The sequence below is a fragment of the Orussus abietinus genome, unplaced genomic scaffold (genome assembly GCF_000612105.2).
Source record: "Orussus abietinus isolate OABI.00-Male unplaced genomic scaffold, Oabi_2.0 scaffold37, whole genome shotgun sequence".
In the NCBI taxonomy this organism is placed as follows: domain Eukaryota; kingdom Metazoa; phylum Arthropoda; class Insecta; order Hymenoptera; family Orussidae; genus Orussus; species Orussus abietinus.
Genome location: NW_019394759.1, coordinates 485,888 through 503,343, shown reverse-complemented (window position 1 = coordinate 503,343; position 17,456 = coordinate 485,888). Strand labels below are relative to the sequence as shown.

Below are 17,456 nucleotides of genomic sequence, written 5' to 3'. Positions count from 1 at the left end.
TTTTTTATATTTATTTCATTTTACGCGTTATTATTTATCTGAAAGAAAAACGTTTACGCAAATTGAGTCACCATTGAAACGCATACATTGAATCCAAATAATAAGTAACAGTAAAGAAAGAAATATGTATTTCTCGTTTCGATACCCTCCCCATTCTAGACATGCAAATTTACACATACTACCGTGACATAAGAAGTTTCGCTCCGAGGAGGAAATTTCTTCACGTGTTTCTTATCGTTCATCCTATCGCTTATATTTCACGTATTAAAAGACACGCGGGGTGCTTTCAGAAAGGTTTAGAGAGGAAAAATCCTCCTTTGTCTAACCTCGTCTGGAAACTTCACATATACACATACTCTAGCAATTCATTTTCCTAGGTTCTATGGAGATTGCGGGAAGGCTGAAATTTTACGCAAATTGGGAAAAACATTTCTTCGCTCGCAATTTGGACATTTAGACCCGGGGAAGCGTAGCTTGATTTGTAAATCCCCGAATTATCTAATTCTCCTCCCACGGGGCCGCAATTCCACGATCTCCACATCTACGAACGAACATATGCGCAGCCTTATCGTGTGTTCATCGGATTATAAGGTGTCGCTTTCGTAACAGTTCCACAGAGTGGATGGAAGTAAATGAGCCGAAGTGATGAACCGGGTTCCCTCGGAAGGGATTCCCACGTCTCCGAGGGGCAATCATCGTCGAACGTTAAAAACGAGAACGCGAGAGGTGAGAAAAGGCCGCGCGCACGAAAAGCGAAAATACTAAGTAGAGCACCCATCGTATACTTTTGGGGCTTCGCAACACTTTCGTCATTAAATAACGAGCTCTAATTACATATCCGTTATCGTCGCTCTCTCGAAACGTGCGAAAGCTCCCGTCGCGACATTCCTTTCGTAATCAGCTCGCTAATCGGCGCACCTTTTGGCGACCATCTTATCAGGCGACCCCAAAGAATTAATAACTAAAAATATTATCAAGAATATCGTCGCAGTACGAGAACTTTTATACTGCAAGAAAAGAATTTTCCCTCGAATTAACCGGTCATTTTTAAGTATCGACATAATTCGCAGGCTGTCTCTTATATGTATATATATATATACATATAAATTACACGCTCCATTATACATTATACGTTACATTACACTGTGCAAAAACACGTGTAACGGTTACATTCTTCCGGAACTGTCTTCGATGGGAGCAATTTAACACTAGGTTTACGGGCGTTTTTTATATACCTGTTTCTACGAACACCGGTCAAATTGACGGGTAAACGAAAACACGCATTTCCTTTAAAAAATCGATTTATTCAAATTAAGTCTGTATTAAACAACCCTAGGCTTTACGTTTAAATAAATGATTAATAAGTAAAAAGTCCTTTTTTAAAAATTATCACGGAAATGATTGGAATGCTCGTCCTCTCATCCTCGGAGTCGGAACTAGAAAGAATGCGCATCCTTTTCTTGCTACGACACCCTTTCAAGAAGTTTTCCTCTTCACTATCCGAAGATCCTTCTATTTCTCCACTTTCAATGCAAACTTTCACTCTCATCTTCGCCTTACACTCCCTGCAACGAAGCAAATATATATGGATTGTTTATGAAATCAGCTAGTCCGTCAATTTGACGGTTTTCGTAGAGATAGGTATACTACATACAGATTTTAATAATTAGAAGGCTTAGGAAAAAATAATTGCGTGTACAAATTCTTCGGATGAAATGATTAATTTACGATACAAAAATGGTTAAAATTAATGCTACGGTTTTTTCGGTATTTCTTTTTGAAGTTTGAATTCCGTCAAATTAAAGGGTCCCGTAAACCTAGTGTTAATGTCCAAGACTGTACCCCGGCTTCCAGGTGATCGGCTTTCCCGCGAGTGTCGCGTACGTGTCGATCGGCGCGGTTAATCGGCGCACACGATGACACGCGTAGACCCACGCGTGGCCGCCCTCATCGACACCCCCGTGACTCTCACGTGTCGGTCACCGACTGCTGGGCGCACACACACAGTCGCATAGTGGCGCACGGCGGCCGCGCGGCGCCCGCGCTGTCCCAGATTCCCCAGTACCTGCCGCGACTCAGGCGGCGCAACACCCAGGAGTGACCGATCGCGCTCGATCGTCGCGAGGATCATCGATCGCGATCCTTCGATCGACGTGGCGGGCACCGGAATCGGTTCCCGGTAGTAAATAGCGGAGGGCCTCGGCTTTTTCCGCTCTGGAATGCCCGAGGAAACCGCCAACACCCTGCTACCGAGGTGCAACGGGCGCCTCGCAGGTGCGCTATTTCACGCCGAGGGGAAGTCCCGGTCAGGACCGGCCTGAGTGATAACGCGGGAAAAAAAAACCATGTAATTATATTCCGGCCGTTTTAATCCCAGCTACAGGTGGAGGGCCGCTCGGGGGGAATTTCTACGAGTTCTGCGTTTTCGGAAAGCTTATTTGCATTTAGATAAGCATCTCCCTACACCTGCTCCCCAACGGTCAGGTGGGGACGAGGTCCCGGGGGACTACCGTGGGAATTCGGTCCTTTTCTGTTCTCTAACCCTGAGTCTTTTTCTTTCGCCTGGTTTATTAGTCTTCGCTCTTATCGATTGTCTTGAGCGAAGGATTTTTCTATTCAGCAGGAGGGACGTTAAAATCCAATTCCTGGATTTCAAGAACCCCAATACTGGCTTAGAACGAAACGGAAACTAAGGAAAAATCGACGCGTGACTTCCACTCGCGTTGGAAGTGAAACTTCTGAATTAATGAGGATTATGAGGTACTATTAGCCCTATGACTACGAAAAGCGAATCGCGTATACGAAAAAGGTATACACGCGTTCATGAATTTCGCATGTACTATATATAATTTCGTCGAAAGGGCTTAACAATCAACGGGTTAATTATTCTTAATTATTGTTCCATGAGATACCCTTATGCGTTCGGTCTTGCTTGCTTTAATACATAATTCGGTTTATTTTCTTTTTCACTTTTCACAAAATTAATGTCAGTAGTAACTGTACAAATAAAAAACAAAAAACCTTCCAATTCTTTTCATCGCGAGCTTACGCGTACCACCGTGCTGTATGAAGATTCGCTTAAGACAGTTTGGGGTTCGATAACAGAAAAAATGAGGAATTCTCCCGGTAGTTCTAAATCCAATCGTCTGCGTTTTAACGGTTCCTCGAGGAATAAAGGGGTCGCATCTACCCGTTGCGATCGAGTCGCGCATCGTCGCGACGCCGCTTCCGGAGCGCATTTCCGGTTCCCCGTAATTACTTCCCGCCGTCCGAAGGGACAAAAGGAAGAGGGAAAATAGTCGGTGCTCCAGCTCGCGCCCGACAGGAATTAGAATCACCGACCTCCACGGAATTGGATTCGTCCGCTGGTCCAGCGAGGCCAGGTGACCGGATCCTCCGAGAAATTCCGTCGAGGTCTTTCCCGATAAGAAAAGAGTCCCGAGTGATCTCGGCCGATATGCCTAGATACAAGTCAAGAGACCTAACGGAAGTCCTCGAAGACCGTAATAACGAGCCGCGACTCCACCTCGGCGTTTCTTCGTCTTCCTTCCAACACCGTTATCTTCGTCTCTTTGCACTCTTTGTCCTGGTCGGAAACGCGGCGAAGACTCGTCTCGTCAGCATCTTCCTTCGGGAAATATCCCTCCTGAAATAAGCATCCGATATTATTCCATACGGCGTGTTTGCCCGTTCGTTGCGATTTTTAACCTAAAACGCTCCCTCGAGATGGAAACGTTACCCTAAAAACTCGATTACTGCAATTCTCGAAGTACTTTCAGACCACCCGGTAGGTGGAAAGGCGCATATCGCTATTGTAAGCGATCGTAACCGAGCGACAGGTGTTGCGGTACAAACCGGGTGTCCTAAAGGTACGAGGAAAATGTAGGGCAAAGTGCCGAATACTCTTGAAGATCCATCCATAGGGGTGTAGTTTAAAAATATGGTTAATTTACCATTAAGTGTGGGATCCTTAAGGTCATACGAATCTGGAAGTGAGGAGTCGGTCGATTATGAAATTTTTCTACCCTCTGGGTGTACCGAATTGTTTGAAATCTTACCACGTGTATATGATGACCCCACGGAAAGTCCTGACATTTACACAATTATTCTTTATTAATTATTAAGGAGTAAAGTTTGTAAACAAATTTGAAAAATTAAATTTCATGGGAATCGAGACCTTTCTTGAGGCCTTCGTATTCACATTGTAAAGTTCAAACGATTCGATACATCCAGTTGGAATAAAAGCTTTATAAACTAAACCCCTCGGATGATATTTTCATCATCACCTTAAGTCTTTATGTTAAACTCGAATCTATTTTTCTGTGACGTTCAAGATGGCGGATTAACGCTGGAGGAGTTTAATGGAGGACGAAAGAGCGTAATGGAGGTTCCGTAACTTGAACGTGCACGTAACGATTCGTAGCCTGGTCAGTTCTGTGGCCGATGAAAAAAAAGTGCAGTATACCGAGCAAGGAACGGTCAGGTGCAAGGTGCAGCACGTGCTGGAGAACAGCTGTTTTCCGGTCGCGGAGAGACGTCGGGCGCCATCTTGAATTTCCAGGACCGATGAACCGGACGATTAGGGCGGAAGTAAACGACCGATAATGGGGCCTTGCGACAAAACCGAATCGTAACGCCCATTAAATCGGAACTTCCGTTACGAACATCTAAAAGAAAATGTTTAAGATAGATAGATACGAATTGAACATTTTCGCGATTCTCGAGGACGACGTAAAATTTAATTCTTCTCGAGATCGTTGACTTGAGGAACAAACGCTAATGTTGCGACGAGCCGAATACATTATGAACTTTTTTCAGAAAAATTGATACGTCGTCCTCGTTTTACAATTTGAATGACCATCTCTTGCCGTTAAGCTTACGGGTGCCACTAAGCTGCATACTTGAGAAGGCCTTCGGGCCGGTGCCGATCCTAACCTCCTAACCTGGCTGAAACCATTCTACCATGAAATCTGCAAAGACAGCAGTTGCCCCTGGCCAAGAGCTTCCCCGTCGTCTCCTAGGGCGTCCTGAAAAGGAAACGATATCTTTCAGTTATGGAAGAGGAGGATTTCGGGTTCACGCAGCGGGACGAATGGGTCCTCCGGAGGATCGGTGCGCACGGGTGCGCCGTCGAGGGCCGACAGGAGGGACAGGGCGGCGAGGGCGGCGATCCGGCAACAGCGCGGGGCCCGAATGCAAATGGCGGACGCGCCCCCTCGGCTGCGAAGGGCGTGGGCGCCACTGGCAACGTCGCGGGGCCCGTGACATCACCGGAAACCGGAAGCGGCCGCCCTGCAGAGCGGACGCGCTCCGAGCGCTCAGTCGCGACCGAGTCGCCGACGACGCCGGACATACCCAACGTCGTCGAGTACCACCTGAAGGTCAAGCCTAACGTCGCCAAGCCCACCGGAGACGTGAGTACTCCTCCGCCTGTTCCCGAAATTCGTCCTACTGCGTAGCTCCACCGATCCCTTTCTGTCGTCGCGTCTCCTAGTCGCGGTCAAAGTCCGCCATCCGATCCAGTCATGGACACTTGTCCGCGCACCTTGCTCCGGGTCCAACTCCTACGCATTCGGCCGAGACGTCGAGACCCGAGAAACCGACCGATCGGTAAGAGTCGCTCTTTCGTGACCGACAGAGTCAGCCAGGGATGCGGAAGGAGCCGGCCGTACCGGCCGAGGAGAGCAAGGACCTGCAGAGTCGGTTCTCCCGGCTGCGGGTCAACGACAACGTCTTCGAGGGCTCGACCGAGCTGCCGCAGATCTTCCAGGTGAAGTACCTCGGCTCCCACGATGCCAGGGGCCTGTGGGGCATCAGGCACACCCGGAAACCGGTCGACAACATGGTCGCGGCGGCGCGGTCCTTACCGACCGGCACCATCCTGCCGTTCATCAAGCTCGTCGTCTCGCCGCAAGGCGTCGCCCTCCTCCCCCTCGGCAAGCGGCCTTCCCTGGACTCGGGCCTCTCCCGGATGTACACCATCGAGAACATCTCCTACGGGGTGCAGGACCTCGTCTATACGAGGGTCTTCTCCATGATCGTGGTCCGCGGCACCGGCAAGTGCCGCGAGACCTCGCCCTTCGAGTGCCACGGGTTCGTCTGCGAGTCCAAGCACCACGCCAGGCAGCTCACCTGCGCCCTCGCCGCCGCCTTCCAGATTTACTCCCAAAACGTCAGGGCGCTCGCCAAGTCGGAGGAGAGCAGGAGCAACACTAAGAAAAGGTTCGCCATAGACTTGAGGAGCCCCGACGAGATCGAGGCCGACCTCAACCTCGATTCCGAGGCGTGAAGGCGATTCGTTGCTTGGGGATCCCAGGTGTCCCCACCTCTGTTCCTCCCCCTAAGACTCGTAGACCATATTCAGGGGGTAACAGAACTGGTAGAAGGGTTTATACAGCGCTATCCTTGTTGATATAGGAGCCGCAAAGTCCTGTACTATTTTTTTCCTACCGTGCATAAATTTCCTGTAATAACTAATTGAAGCACTGTAGGGAAAAGTAGTACAGGACTTTTCGATTCCCTTATCAACAAGGGTAGCGCTGTATAAACCGTGATTACATATTCAGGGTGTAACAGAACTGGTAGTCGGGTTTATACAGCGCTATTCTTGATGAAAAAGGAGCCGGAAAGTCCTGTACCATTTTTTTCCTACCGTGCATAAATTTCCTGTAATAACTAATTGAAGCACTGTAGGGAAAAGTAGTACAGGACTTTTCGATTCCTTTATTAACAAGGGTAGCGCTGTATAAACCGTGATTACCAGTTCTGTTATACTCTGGATATCTAGACCTCGCATTGGACTTCCCACTCTCACATTTTCAAAAAGCGAAGTGGCTTTAACTGGGAGGGAGTTATCGGCTTATGTGATTCATTCAAATTTGCCCCTTCCATTGCAATCCGAGGTCTAGGTATCTATGGTCTAAGTTGGGATTAGCTTTGGGCCCAAATTATGGAAACCCCCGCTGAGGGGGAAGGACAAAGGATGTATGGATCCCGCACCCTGATCTAATTATGAAGAGAGCGAAAATGAGGGATGAAAAGTAGAGGGGCTGTTTTTTTCCCTCTTCCTGTTTTTACGTAAAATTATTGCACCGCATAATGTGGGGATAGAGTATCTAACAGCTAGGGAGGGGAAGAGAGAAAGGATGGTCCCTTTGCTCGTTCTTTTTCTTACCTTCATAATAATAAAAAAAAAACGAATATACCTAAGAAAGAAAAGAGTAAAAGATATCGATGTAAATACCGGAAGGAATTGCAAATCTATGAATTATTCCTTAATATATTATTCGCTAAATCGCAACCCCTAAAAATAAGAATCGGTCAAATCAGAGATTAACATACGTCGTTTTGTATAAAGAAATAATGATTCAATTTTGTTTAGAAAGTACTTGTAATTACCGAGATCTGGTCATATGCTTTTTCCATTGTGTTAAACGATATGTGTAGTTATCGATTATGCGCTGCTTCAATTTTTAAGGGTTGCCATTTTTGACGAGCGGTGTAATTAGCGGTCATATCAGATTTCTACAAATATGTCAATGCAGACGTTACATGCGCGCGGAGTGTATTTATCAATAAATAACTATAATATGTATATTTTTATATAAATCGGCATTGAGTGGATTAACCATAGACATCGGCGAGCCGAATCACGGATTAATAACAGATTCAACCGAATATCTCTTAATGAGATGACTCTCTAGTTCCTTTTGTTTATTAATTTATTGGCACGCGTGCAGTGGGATAAGTCCTTATCTTTCCCGATACGATGGCTAGCTATCCAAAGATACCGAATAGAAGCGAAATCGAAAGCGACAAGTGGTTTTTGAATTTTCAATCTTATCTTACTATCTCTTTGCGACTCTTCTGATTAATTTCGAGCGAAGGCCACTCGACAAGTACGAAATCGTGCACCCTTCAAGTCACAGTCGAACAATGAAACGTTAAATGGGCTATTTTAAAATATGAAGATTTCAGGACGACCGAAACGATGCGACCACTATTCGATCTCGATTTTTTTTTGCCGGGGAGAAAAGTGAGGGCGATTTCATGTGTATTTGTCAGTTATTAATGAGAGGGCACTCTCTAGCGTGTGTGTCTTATTTCTTTTCTTAGTTTTTTAAGCCACGAAAGACCAATATCGACACATATCAACATTTGTACATACAACTCGATTTAAATGCCTCTTGTATATTAGCTTTTACCGTCAATAATCATCGTGTACCGTTTACACGTCTTGTAATTAGTTAGTAATCGCTATCCTTAACTGATTATCGAGATTTTCACGCTCAGGCTTGGGACACTCGTGTAACACCGTTTCGCACGTATAATAATTAGTGATTTATTTTGTCAATATCCCACCAGTTTTTAAGTCTCTAGGTTAACCGTAATCGTAGCTTATTCTTTTAAGTTATTTATAACAGCCCCGTGCGAGGATATCTCTTTTGCAAGCCTATTTTGTAACGTCGATTTTAAGCCTCGATGTTAGGTGACAAATATATAAATATGTACATATGTAGTTTAACAAATGCGGAGTGTCGTCACTGTTGTCCTTCCTCGGTTGGATTTAATTCAAACGATAATTAATACGTGTGTACGAGTTTTTTTTCTCAATCCGTTCAGGATGGCGATTCAACTCACAGCGCATTATAGATATTGTAACGAGAATATTTGAATCTAAGCTGAGAAGGTTTCGAGTTTTCAGTGTCAAGACTGGCCTTTCTTCCTAGAATGAATCTTCGTTTTCCGCAGGTGAATTAATTGCCGTCACTAAACGAGTTCTCATCGTTCTGGCCCTAGCTTTGGAAATATTTCTTTCCGCACCTGCCTTAGACTTTTGTTTCGCAGATACTCGCAGGAATTTCTTCCCGGGTCTGTAAGAACCAGGAACGATATTCTCCTCTTCCGGTAAGTCGATGTTTCCTTCCGTTTCCTCTAATTTGCCAATCTCCTCGTTCAGTTGGTAAAACTTCTCGGACTCGTCGCAGGGTATCGAGTAATCCGTTCGCGTACAAACGAATGTCTCCTGGGAATTATGAAATGTTCCGTGATATGAAAGATCGATTGGATTTCGGTTAATTTGATGATACTGATCATTCGTGGAATACCTGATTAAAAACCGTTTCGGCCGGACAGATGAAACTCCATCTTATGGCCGTTCTCACTTGGGGAAGACACACGTGGAAGACTTGACACTCATTTTCAACGTCCGCATAATATCCATAAATCCTCCCCTGGCAGGAAAACGTGTCGACGATATTATCCCGAATGGCCGTCGCGTTGCTTGGCAAAATCAGACCGCCGGATTTTTTCTGGAAAATTGCAATTCTTGTCAGCACGTAAGCTGTAATAATTTCAGATTATTATAAGTATCCTTTTTGCGATTCTCCGCTACTCAAGTCGAAATTATCGATCTTAGTTACACCTCTAAATCCTGTTTTTTCAAAATTCGGTTAGCCAACAGTAATTACCACTAAGAACCTTAAAATTTATATTTTTTCTTAGTACCTGGAATTCCTCGGGGCATTTCAATTGAATCGAGGTTAGAAAATTCGAAAAGAGTAATGGTCGTTTCATTTATACAATTAACACCTGGAAATCTTCAAATTTCACTAGTCATTGTAAATAGCCAATTTGAAAATATACCAGAAATGTGAGTTCATTGCATTAACAGAAAGCAGAATCTTAAATGTATACAATTTAATATTACAATTTATGTTGATAATTCATATAAAACTCTTTCTGAGGTCGGGGGTAAGAGGGAAGACCTCGAAGAGAAAACGAGGCTCGTTTGAATGTTTTAAAACCGGTTTTCAGGATTTATCTTAGTCCTTGGTCTAATGTTCGTTTGGTCTTTAAATCTAGAAATTTCAAAATATTACATCTTGCTAAAACAGATATCTTTAATAATATAAACTCACCGCAAAAACAGGAAGGATTCTTTTTGATCTCCCCTCTTGAGGGAAAGGTAAAACCGTAACGATACAAAGAAGCAGGATCCAAAGTACGTTAAAGAAAGCCATGATCTTCCAAATTCAAACTTCCCTCCCAGAGGGCGCAGCGCGGGCGGGAAATTCAAACGGCCTGGTAGCTCCCTTTTCCCTAACTTTTCGTCCAACTACGTTAACAAATTCGACCTCACAGTTGAAAACTCGACGAGAACTGATGATTCGATCGAGAGTAGGGTGTTATATACCAAACTCATGTGTGGATCTTGAATTACAATTGTATGAAAACTCGAATTCCCAGTAAGTAAAATCAGTAATTCCATCACGTTTGGTCCGCCAATGACCATCCAAGGTTCGCATCATTCTCCGGGGAATCATGCAAATCAAGCTGGCCCATATGGTGAGACAGGACTTTTTTTTATTTCCCTGATAGAGTTATAATGGTACAATATCTGTAAAACGCTCAAAACTCCGAATTAATATTTACTACCCCCAGGAAGTGACGATGGAAACTTGAAAGCTTCACTCTTCATTTTAACCCTTTTAATAATGCATGACTAATACGTGTATTTATTTATTGATGTACAAGTTAATGTGCTAATTGAAAGGGTCGACTCGTCATTTAAACCCGATTTATTAGTTCGCAGTCTTAAAAAATTGGATCCTGAAGAGTCGCCAGAGATTTACAGTCGGCCCTGAAAGGATGGCAAGGATCTTCAGGATTCCCAGGAGGACGCCAGACAGTATCGCGTTCAGAAAACTAAAAGATCCTCGGCGACTTTAAATGGGACACCCGGATCGCAATTTATCTTTCCCTCCTTCTCAAAATGGCAGCGAAATTTATTTATGACCTCCTTCTGCTTGGTGCACGTATTTGGGAATTATTTGAAAGGGCATTTGGCAATCTCAGGTACAGGTCACTGTCAAGTTTTGATGAGGCCGTGAAATATCTTAAATTCAAAGAAGCTGCTCCTTCGGAATGCATACCCAATATTCTTTCGGAGGCCTTAAGACCTTAAGGTTTTTATATGCTCTTGCAACACTCGGGACTTCCATTTCTTTTTCCCCCAAAAAATCTATGTCAAGGTATGTAATTCAAAAGGTCTATGTCTCGATTTTTTAAAACCAAGATGTACCTAACGATTCTTCATCGTTAAAGTGCTTTAATAAATCGAGGAAACCTTTTTCGACTTTTGCTTAACGGTTTCTAGACGTACCCATGGATTTCCTTCGGTGACGTCATCCGTCATTGAATCAATATTCCACGCAAGCACTGTGATTAAAAATTCCTGTAAGCGCCCTACGTAATGGACGCATTTTTTTTTCTCCCTATGAGATTGGGGTATTAATTATCGTTAAGTACGTATCTGAATTGGTGGACCTTTTTGACATGCTACCTGAATGTAATCGATGTTAAACACGTGTACATCGATTTTCTATAGGTTGACATCCCGACAAGGTAAACAGAAAAATTCCTGTAAGTGCCCTACGTAATGGACGCATTTTTTTTCTCTCTATGAGATTGGGGTATTAATTATCGTTAAGTACGTATCTGAATTGGCGGACCTTTTTGACATGCTACCTGAATGTAATCGATGTTAAACACGTGTACATCGATTTTCTATAGGTTGACATCCCGACAAGGTGAACAGCCTAAGATCTATTCGGTCGTTTAAGAATTCATGTCGCATGTGTCTCGCCAATGCCGAAGAATACAAAGATTTCGTCGAAGATCGAAAGGGCGTATCTTTTTCAGGTTTAGAGGTGGACTTGTGCCATTTTTCCTCGAAGGTCCGAGTTAAAAAGCGGGTCTTCCGTTGGACACTCGATGCGATATCTCTGCACGGATCTTTGTCGGTAACCAAGGATTCTGCGATATCCCCAGAATTTCCCCTTTTTCTTGAATATTTCATCCACGTTCCCACGAATATCCCTACGTGCCGATATCAAATTCCGCTTAACAATAATAAGATTAAGCTCCACGTTAACGATTTATTAATAAACGAAAATAAATAAGCGACGTAGCGTCTAAACGACGCGCCTCAACAACGTTGACGGTAATTTCGAGGTTAAGGAAGACAGGAAAGGGCTATGTTTATTTGCGCAAAGAAGAAAGTACTGTACAGTTAAATAAATAATTACTAAAGTAAGTTCCCAGTAGCGAAGAATCGAGTTAATTGATTGCGACGGGAGAATTTGGAAAATGGCGGAAAGTGACGCGGAAGGTAAACGACGATGCTGGAGTTTTATAGCCATAGGAAACAGGTACTCAAGATTGGCTTTGGTTTGATCGAAGTTCCAAATGTTTCGACATTCGGATGGGAATTCGATGACGCTTAACCTATATAAATCCGTCAGGTTCATCCCTGGAAGGACGAAGCGAAGATTTCGAGGTTAGGTTTCCTGCCGGCGCTACGAATGCCCGTTTGTTGTCCTTATTAGTCCATCGGAGGTACGTCGGTAAGGTCAAGAGCCCCTGAAAGGAGAACGACCGCGTCGCTTCCTTTTATTACGCGAGTTATGGCCCGCGGAAAACAGAAACATTAGCGCGAAGCGGCGTTCAAGCTGTTTGGAGAAAGTTACGCACGCTGCCTCGCCGTTTCTTAAAAGCTATCTCGTTCCGCGAACTAAATTTCCAATTGCCCGAGAGAGTTTGCCGTTTTCTCGTTTCGCTTTGAATTTCACACGTCGATTATCCGTTCCCCGCCTCTGGGATTTACCGTTTATAACGTACAGCAATATTTACAATACTTAATTCCGAATGCGACAATTCTAAGTACCTTTAACGCTTGCATGGAATAATCAATTTCTAAGACATTCGACCATGCCTATATATTCGGTTCACCTGACTCTGCCTGTTCAATTTCATTATTTTATGATTAAAGATGTAGCCGAAACTTTGCTGAGTTTCATGATTACCGACACTCGGTCGGTAAGCGGCGTACACTGGATCGCCTTAAAAAGAGCCCGTGAAATCGAAGTACGGACAGTGGGTAACCTCACTTTCGGCCATGACTTGCCGGGCCCATCGACAGATGGCGCCATGGTTGAGCACTTTCATTCTACCAACAGAACTTCGATACAGCCCCGATTGGCCGGACTCTAGCGACGTTCTACTATAAATAACTAAATTATACTAGTCCCGGCCAATCGGCACCTTTCGAACCACCTACGTTCATAAAAAATCGTCCCTTTAGCCTTTTGTTCTCGTTATTATGCCGGTTGTTGTGGTCGGTCATTGTTGGGGAGCATAGGCACTGTAGGCTCTATCCTCGGCAGGCTCATCCGCCGATCTTCCCCAATATCCGTGGTCGTCTTCATGATCGTAGTGATGCTGATGTTGGGCGTGCTCATAATAAATCACTTTAGCCGGGTGATGAGATTTCTTCAAGTCGATCCAAAACCGAGCTGCGTTCAAGAGCAAACTGAGGATTGCCAGACCGAAGAACTTGAGCTGCAAGTGCGTCGTTATCAGCTGCAATATGAGACTGATCTTCGACTTGAACAACATGGCCACCATCAGAAGTTTCTGCAGCGTCTTCTTCTTCTTCTTGCCGAACTTCTTCTTGCGCGCCTCACCTGCAAGGCGAACGGATAATTAATATCAGATTCGATTATTAAATAAAAAATGTGCCCGAAATTGTGCAAATACAGCATGAATTATAGCAATATCAACAAATAAATTATAAATTCCCGATATTTTAATAATAATATCTTATGAATTTGCAATATTTTTTAAACAGTGTAGGTTAAGATGCTCGATTGTTAAACCTATCTCATGAACTGCAATTGCACGCAGGGTGGTGAGAATAAATTAATCTATATCTCCACATTTTATACAGGTTCTCGGTTTCCTAAATGGTAGATCGGATCTTCATACTTTATATGATCCCGGGTCTCTGAGGTTTATGTACAGTTTGACACGTTAACCGACCACCGAGCCGCTTTCCTCAAGTCGTGGGGCAAGTTTCTCTTCGTGGCCATCTGCAACTGCTTTAACGCACTTTGTAACTGATGCGAAGGCCGTTAAGAATGTCGCTAATGTTGGCCACCGCGTGGTTCCCGTTTACCTCCACCTCGAGGAGGAAATCGTCGGATTTTCGCGAATCACGGGGAAACTACGAGATTTATGAACGGAAAGTTGTACAACGAGATGGCACGGATCAAATACAGGGGAACGAGAATTCTATCACAAAGTATATAAACGTGTAGAGCGTAAAAACACGCGAGGAAATCTAGGACCGAAAATGAACTTCAATGAGACGTGCCAATCCGGAAGTAGATAGTGTCGTCAGCTGCAGACACGGCAATCCTGTACAATTAATATACAGCATACCGATATAAAATAAATAATTGGCATAACCGTAGTTGTGGCCACAGAGGTTATCTCGAAGATCGCCAAGAATAAGTTTACGAAGGCACAGCCGGATTGCCCCGAAAGAAAGAACCGTAACAGTTCACGAAGAGTTTGGGTACCATAACCTACAAACCCCTCCCCCTTGGCTGGGTTATCCTTCCCAAATGTGGAGCACATCTTTCTTTTCTTAACACGTAATCGACCCAGGAACGAACCGTAACTGATGGGACGATTTCTTTTCTTAAACGATCCCCTCCTACGTTATATAAGGAATTATTACCAAACTCCAGATATTCATTGCCCTAGAGATCGGATAATGCGGCGACAGTTAAAAGAAACAGGAATGCTCAAGAGGAATCTAACTCCGAAATAAAATCCCGTAGCGTCGTTTCCAAAACTCGTTTCTTTAAGGCGTAATGAGATACCTCGAGTGCGTTTTACGAGTTATGGCGTACATTTCTGTCTCTTCGACGATAATGGACATCCACGCGACGATCCTAACCTTCATTCTTTATGCATCGAGTATAGTTCACGTGCGTCGACTTTTGTCGCCATAAACATGATGTATCCACACGTAAACACACGTAAATGAAACATATTTCAGATTTCAGTGCGTGTAAAAGTGACGTGAAGTGTCACATACATCACGTTACGATGGACGTGCAATTATGGGTTTCCATTCAGACTTCTGTGGAGTTTCATGGAAACACTCGGGAATTTTAACTACACCCTTTTAACGGTACCACTTATCAACTGCATTTTTTTTCTTCAGAAATTATATGTATATTCACCGTCTACGAGTCTTGATTAACAAATTCTAATATTAACTCCACTTCCTTTAGCAATATTACATATTGGAAGAATTAACTGGGAATTCTATGAAAAGGGAAATTTTATTACAAGCCCACGGCGAGCGATGAGTCCGTAATCATCAAAGTGGTCTAAATGAAAAAAAAGAAAAAAATCTAAAAAGAATTTCATCCGCTGTGCCGCATTCATTTAAATTACAGGAATGTAAAATTTTTCTTGTATAAAGCACACAGTGTGTTTTGTTATTTGGCAGACCGTACAAATAATCACGTTATATGAAAACAGTAGTCGCAATATCTTTGACGCGCTATGGGAATTCCCTTAGCAAGAACGTCATACGAGAGTCTCCTGTATTAACGACGTGCTTTGATAAATTAATTTTCTTGTATAAAGCACACAGTGTGTTTTGTTATTTGGCAGACCGTACAAATAATCGCGTTATATGAAAACAGTAGTTGCAATGTCTTTGACGCGCTATGGGAATTCCCTTAGCAAGAACGTCATACGAGAGTCTCCTGTATTAACGACGTGCTTTGATAAATTAAAACAGCTAATCAGACTTTAATTAAAATCTCTGAAATAATCTGGAAAGCTTTCCTCACCGATATCCCGGCCGCCCTCTTCCTCGTCCGCGGGCTCCTCGGCGTCCTCGGTGGAGTCGACCCTCCCTACGGGCAAGACCGCGCGGACACCCTCGCCGATCAACTCGCCGGCTTCCTCCAGAACCTGACTCGTCATAACCTCGCTCTTCTTCCCGGCGACCTCGAGCTCGATCTCGTCCAGTTTCCTAGCGACCCTCTCGGCCGCGCAGGTGGCGCTGTTCTCCTTCAGGATGCAGTCGAGGATGCCGTCGTCCTCCGCCCGGACATCACCGACGACTAACAGGACCCCGACAAGGGCCGCCCAAATAAAACTTCCAAGAAACTTCATCCTTTCCTTAAAATGCCGATTATTCGACTTAATCCCGCGGTATAATCTCTAAATGTTAAAAAGTTAGCCGCGCACAGCGACGCGCGCGCCACGGATCGCGCACTACTCCCGAGCGGAGTCGAGGTTAAGTCTCCTTTGTGAGGTTATGTCGGGTGGTTTTTTCTTCTCTCGGCGATGGGCCCCGGGTGGATGTACTCCTCGCGTGGTCTGGAGAGCATATATGAGGGCCTCCCGGGCCCCTCCACCAAAGGTGGCCCTCTTAGCCCGGTGGTACCCCTCCGTCCCCCGCGCGTCGCGGGCCTGGCGGAAAACCATGTAGGCCCGACTCCTGCGACCTCTCCCCTCCACCGGGCCCGATTTTACCACGCGCCAGGTTGGTACCCCCCATCCTACCCCCTTTCTCCGAGGAGAAGACACTCTCGTATGCTCACCAGCGGCGCCGTGCTTCGATTGATCGAACTCGAGGTCAGGGGACGCTTCGGTGCACCCTTAAGGTGATACGAAAGGGGCATTACGTAAAACATAAAAATATTTATAAAACTTTCCTCCAAACTGGGAGCACCGAATCACTTAAATCACGTTAACACGTGATTATGGAAGCCCTAAGGAAGAACGCGATGCTCGTGAAATGTTATTTTTCAGAAAAAACGTGATCTTCGTTATAGTCTAGGCTAAATAAGACACTTTTTTTTTTTGAAAAATGAAATTTCACGAGCGTCGTTTTCTTCCTCGGGCCCTCCGTAGTCACGTGTTAACGCTTCGTATGATTTGGTGCACCCAGTTTGGAGAAAAGTTTTTTTAATATTTTCACGTTTTGATATATGGAACGATCCTTTCATATCGTCTAAGGTCGGCTGCTATTGCTTTCCCTCAAATCGCTCTAATTAACGTTTTATGGTCGTTTGTGTATACCGTTAATACAGTCCGAAATGTACGGTCAATGGACTACCATCTTCTACTTACCTGGAACTGTGCCACGTGCGCCATTAAGGTGACATGAAAGGGTTATTTATACATAAAACGTCAAAATATTTATAAAACTTCACTTCAAACTGGATGCACCGAATCGTTGGAAACTTCAGCATGTGATTGGTGGAAGCCCTGAGAAAGAACGTGGTGCTCATAAATTTTCATGTTTTAAACAAATATGTATTTTTCGTTCTGGTCTGGGATACATAGAAAAAATTGTTTATTAAAAATGAAATTTCATGAACACCACGTTCTTTCTTAGGGCCTTCATAATCACGTGCTGACGTCTTTTATATTCAAACTAGCTCATTTACATTTTATAGGTATCATATAGTGGTAAATGGTAGAAATAAGCGTAAAACATGAGTTGAGTCTATTGACCTAGTAAATCCGGTCCGTGTCGGACCGAAAGTCAATAGACGTAACACGTATCTGTCAAATAC

The 17,456-nt window shown here is 44.2% G+C and overlaps 3 protein-coding genes across 3 annotated transcripts; 1 reads left to right on the top strand and 2 right to left on the bottom strand.

Annotated features, from left to right (window-relative positions):
- The first annotated feature begins 2,082 nt into the window (after nucleotides 1-2,082).
- LOC105696349 lies at nucleotides 2,083-6,443 on the top strand. The gene is made up of 3 exons (XM_012418764.2): nucleotides 2,083-2,347; nucleotides 5,053-5,414; nucleotides 5,639-6,443. The coding sequence occupies exons 2-3, from the start codon at nucleotides 5,055-5,057 to the stop codon at nucleotides 6,287-6,289; spliced, it is 1,011 nt and encodes a 336-aa protein (XP_012274187.1). The 5' UTR covers nucleotides 2,083-2,347; nucleotides 5,053-5,054; the 3' UTR covers nucleotides 6,290-6,443.
- A 2,193-nt stretch (nucleotides 6,444-8,636) lies between these two features.
- LOC105696188 lies at nucleotides 8,637-10,022 on the bottom strand. The gene is made up of 4 exons (XM_012418432.1): nucleotides 9,921-10,022; nucleotides 9,108-9,311; nucleotides 8,824-9,025; nucleotides 8,637-8,725 (listed from the first exon to the last, which is right to left on the bottom strand). The coding sequence occupies exons 1-4, from the start codon at nucleotides 10,020-10,022 to the stop codon at nucleotides 8,637-8,639; spliced, it is 597 nt and encodes a 198-aa protein (XP_012273855.1).
- Nucleotides 10,023-13,182: 3,160 nt separating this feature from the next.
- On the bottom strand, nucleotides 13,183-16,044 carry LOC105696187. The gene is made up of 2 exons (XM_023433183.1): nucleotides 15,717-16,044; nucleotides 13,183-13,526 (listed from the first exon to the last, which is right to left on the bottom strand). The coding sequence occupies exons 1-2, from the start codon at nucleotides 16,042-16,044 to the stop codon at nucleotides 13,183-13,185; spliced, it is 672 nt and encodes a 223-aa protein (XP_023288951.1).
- Nucleotides 16,045-17,456: the final 1,412 nt, after the last annotated feature.

Bases quoted from the DNA above. Each gene is read 5' to 3' on its own strand.
- LOC105696349 (XM_012418764.2), top strand. From the start codon at position 5,055: ATGGAAGAGGAGGATTTCGGGTTCACGCAGCGGGACGAATGGGTCCTC. The intron at 5,415-5,638 runs GTGAGTACTCCT...CGTGACCGACAG, and splicing joins TCGCCAAGCCCACCGGAGAC to AGTCAGCCAGGGATGCGGAA.
- LOC105696188 (XM_012418432.1), bottom strand. From the start codon at position 10,022: ATGGCTTTCTTTAACGTACTTTGGATCCTGCTTCTTTGTATCGTTACG. The intron at 9,026-9,107 runs GTATTCCACGAA...CATAATTCCCAG, and splicing joins CCGAAACGGTTTTTAATCAG to GAGACATTCGTTTGTACGCG. The intron at 8,726-8,823 runs GTGCGGAAAGAA...GATTCATTCTAG, and splicing joins GAAACAAAAGTCTAAGGCAG to GAAGAAAGGCCAGTCTTGAC.
- LOC105696187 (XM_023433183.1), bottom strand. From the start codon at position 16,044: ATGAAGTTTCTTGGAAGTTTTATTTGGGCGGCCCTTGTCGGGGTCCTG. The intron at 13,527-15,716 runs GTGAGGAAAGCT...TTCGCCTTGCAG, and splicing joins AGAGGGCGGCCGGGATATCG to GTGAGGCGCGCAAGAAGAAG.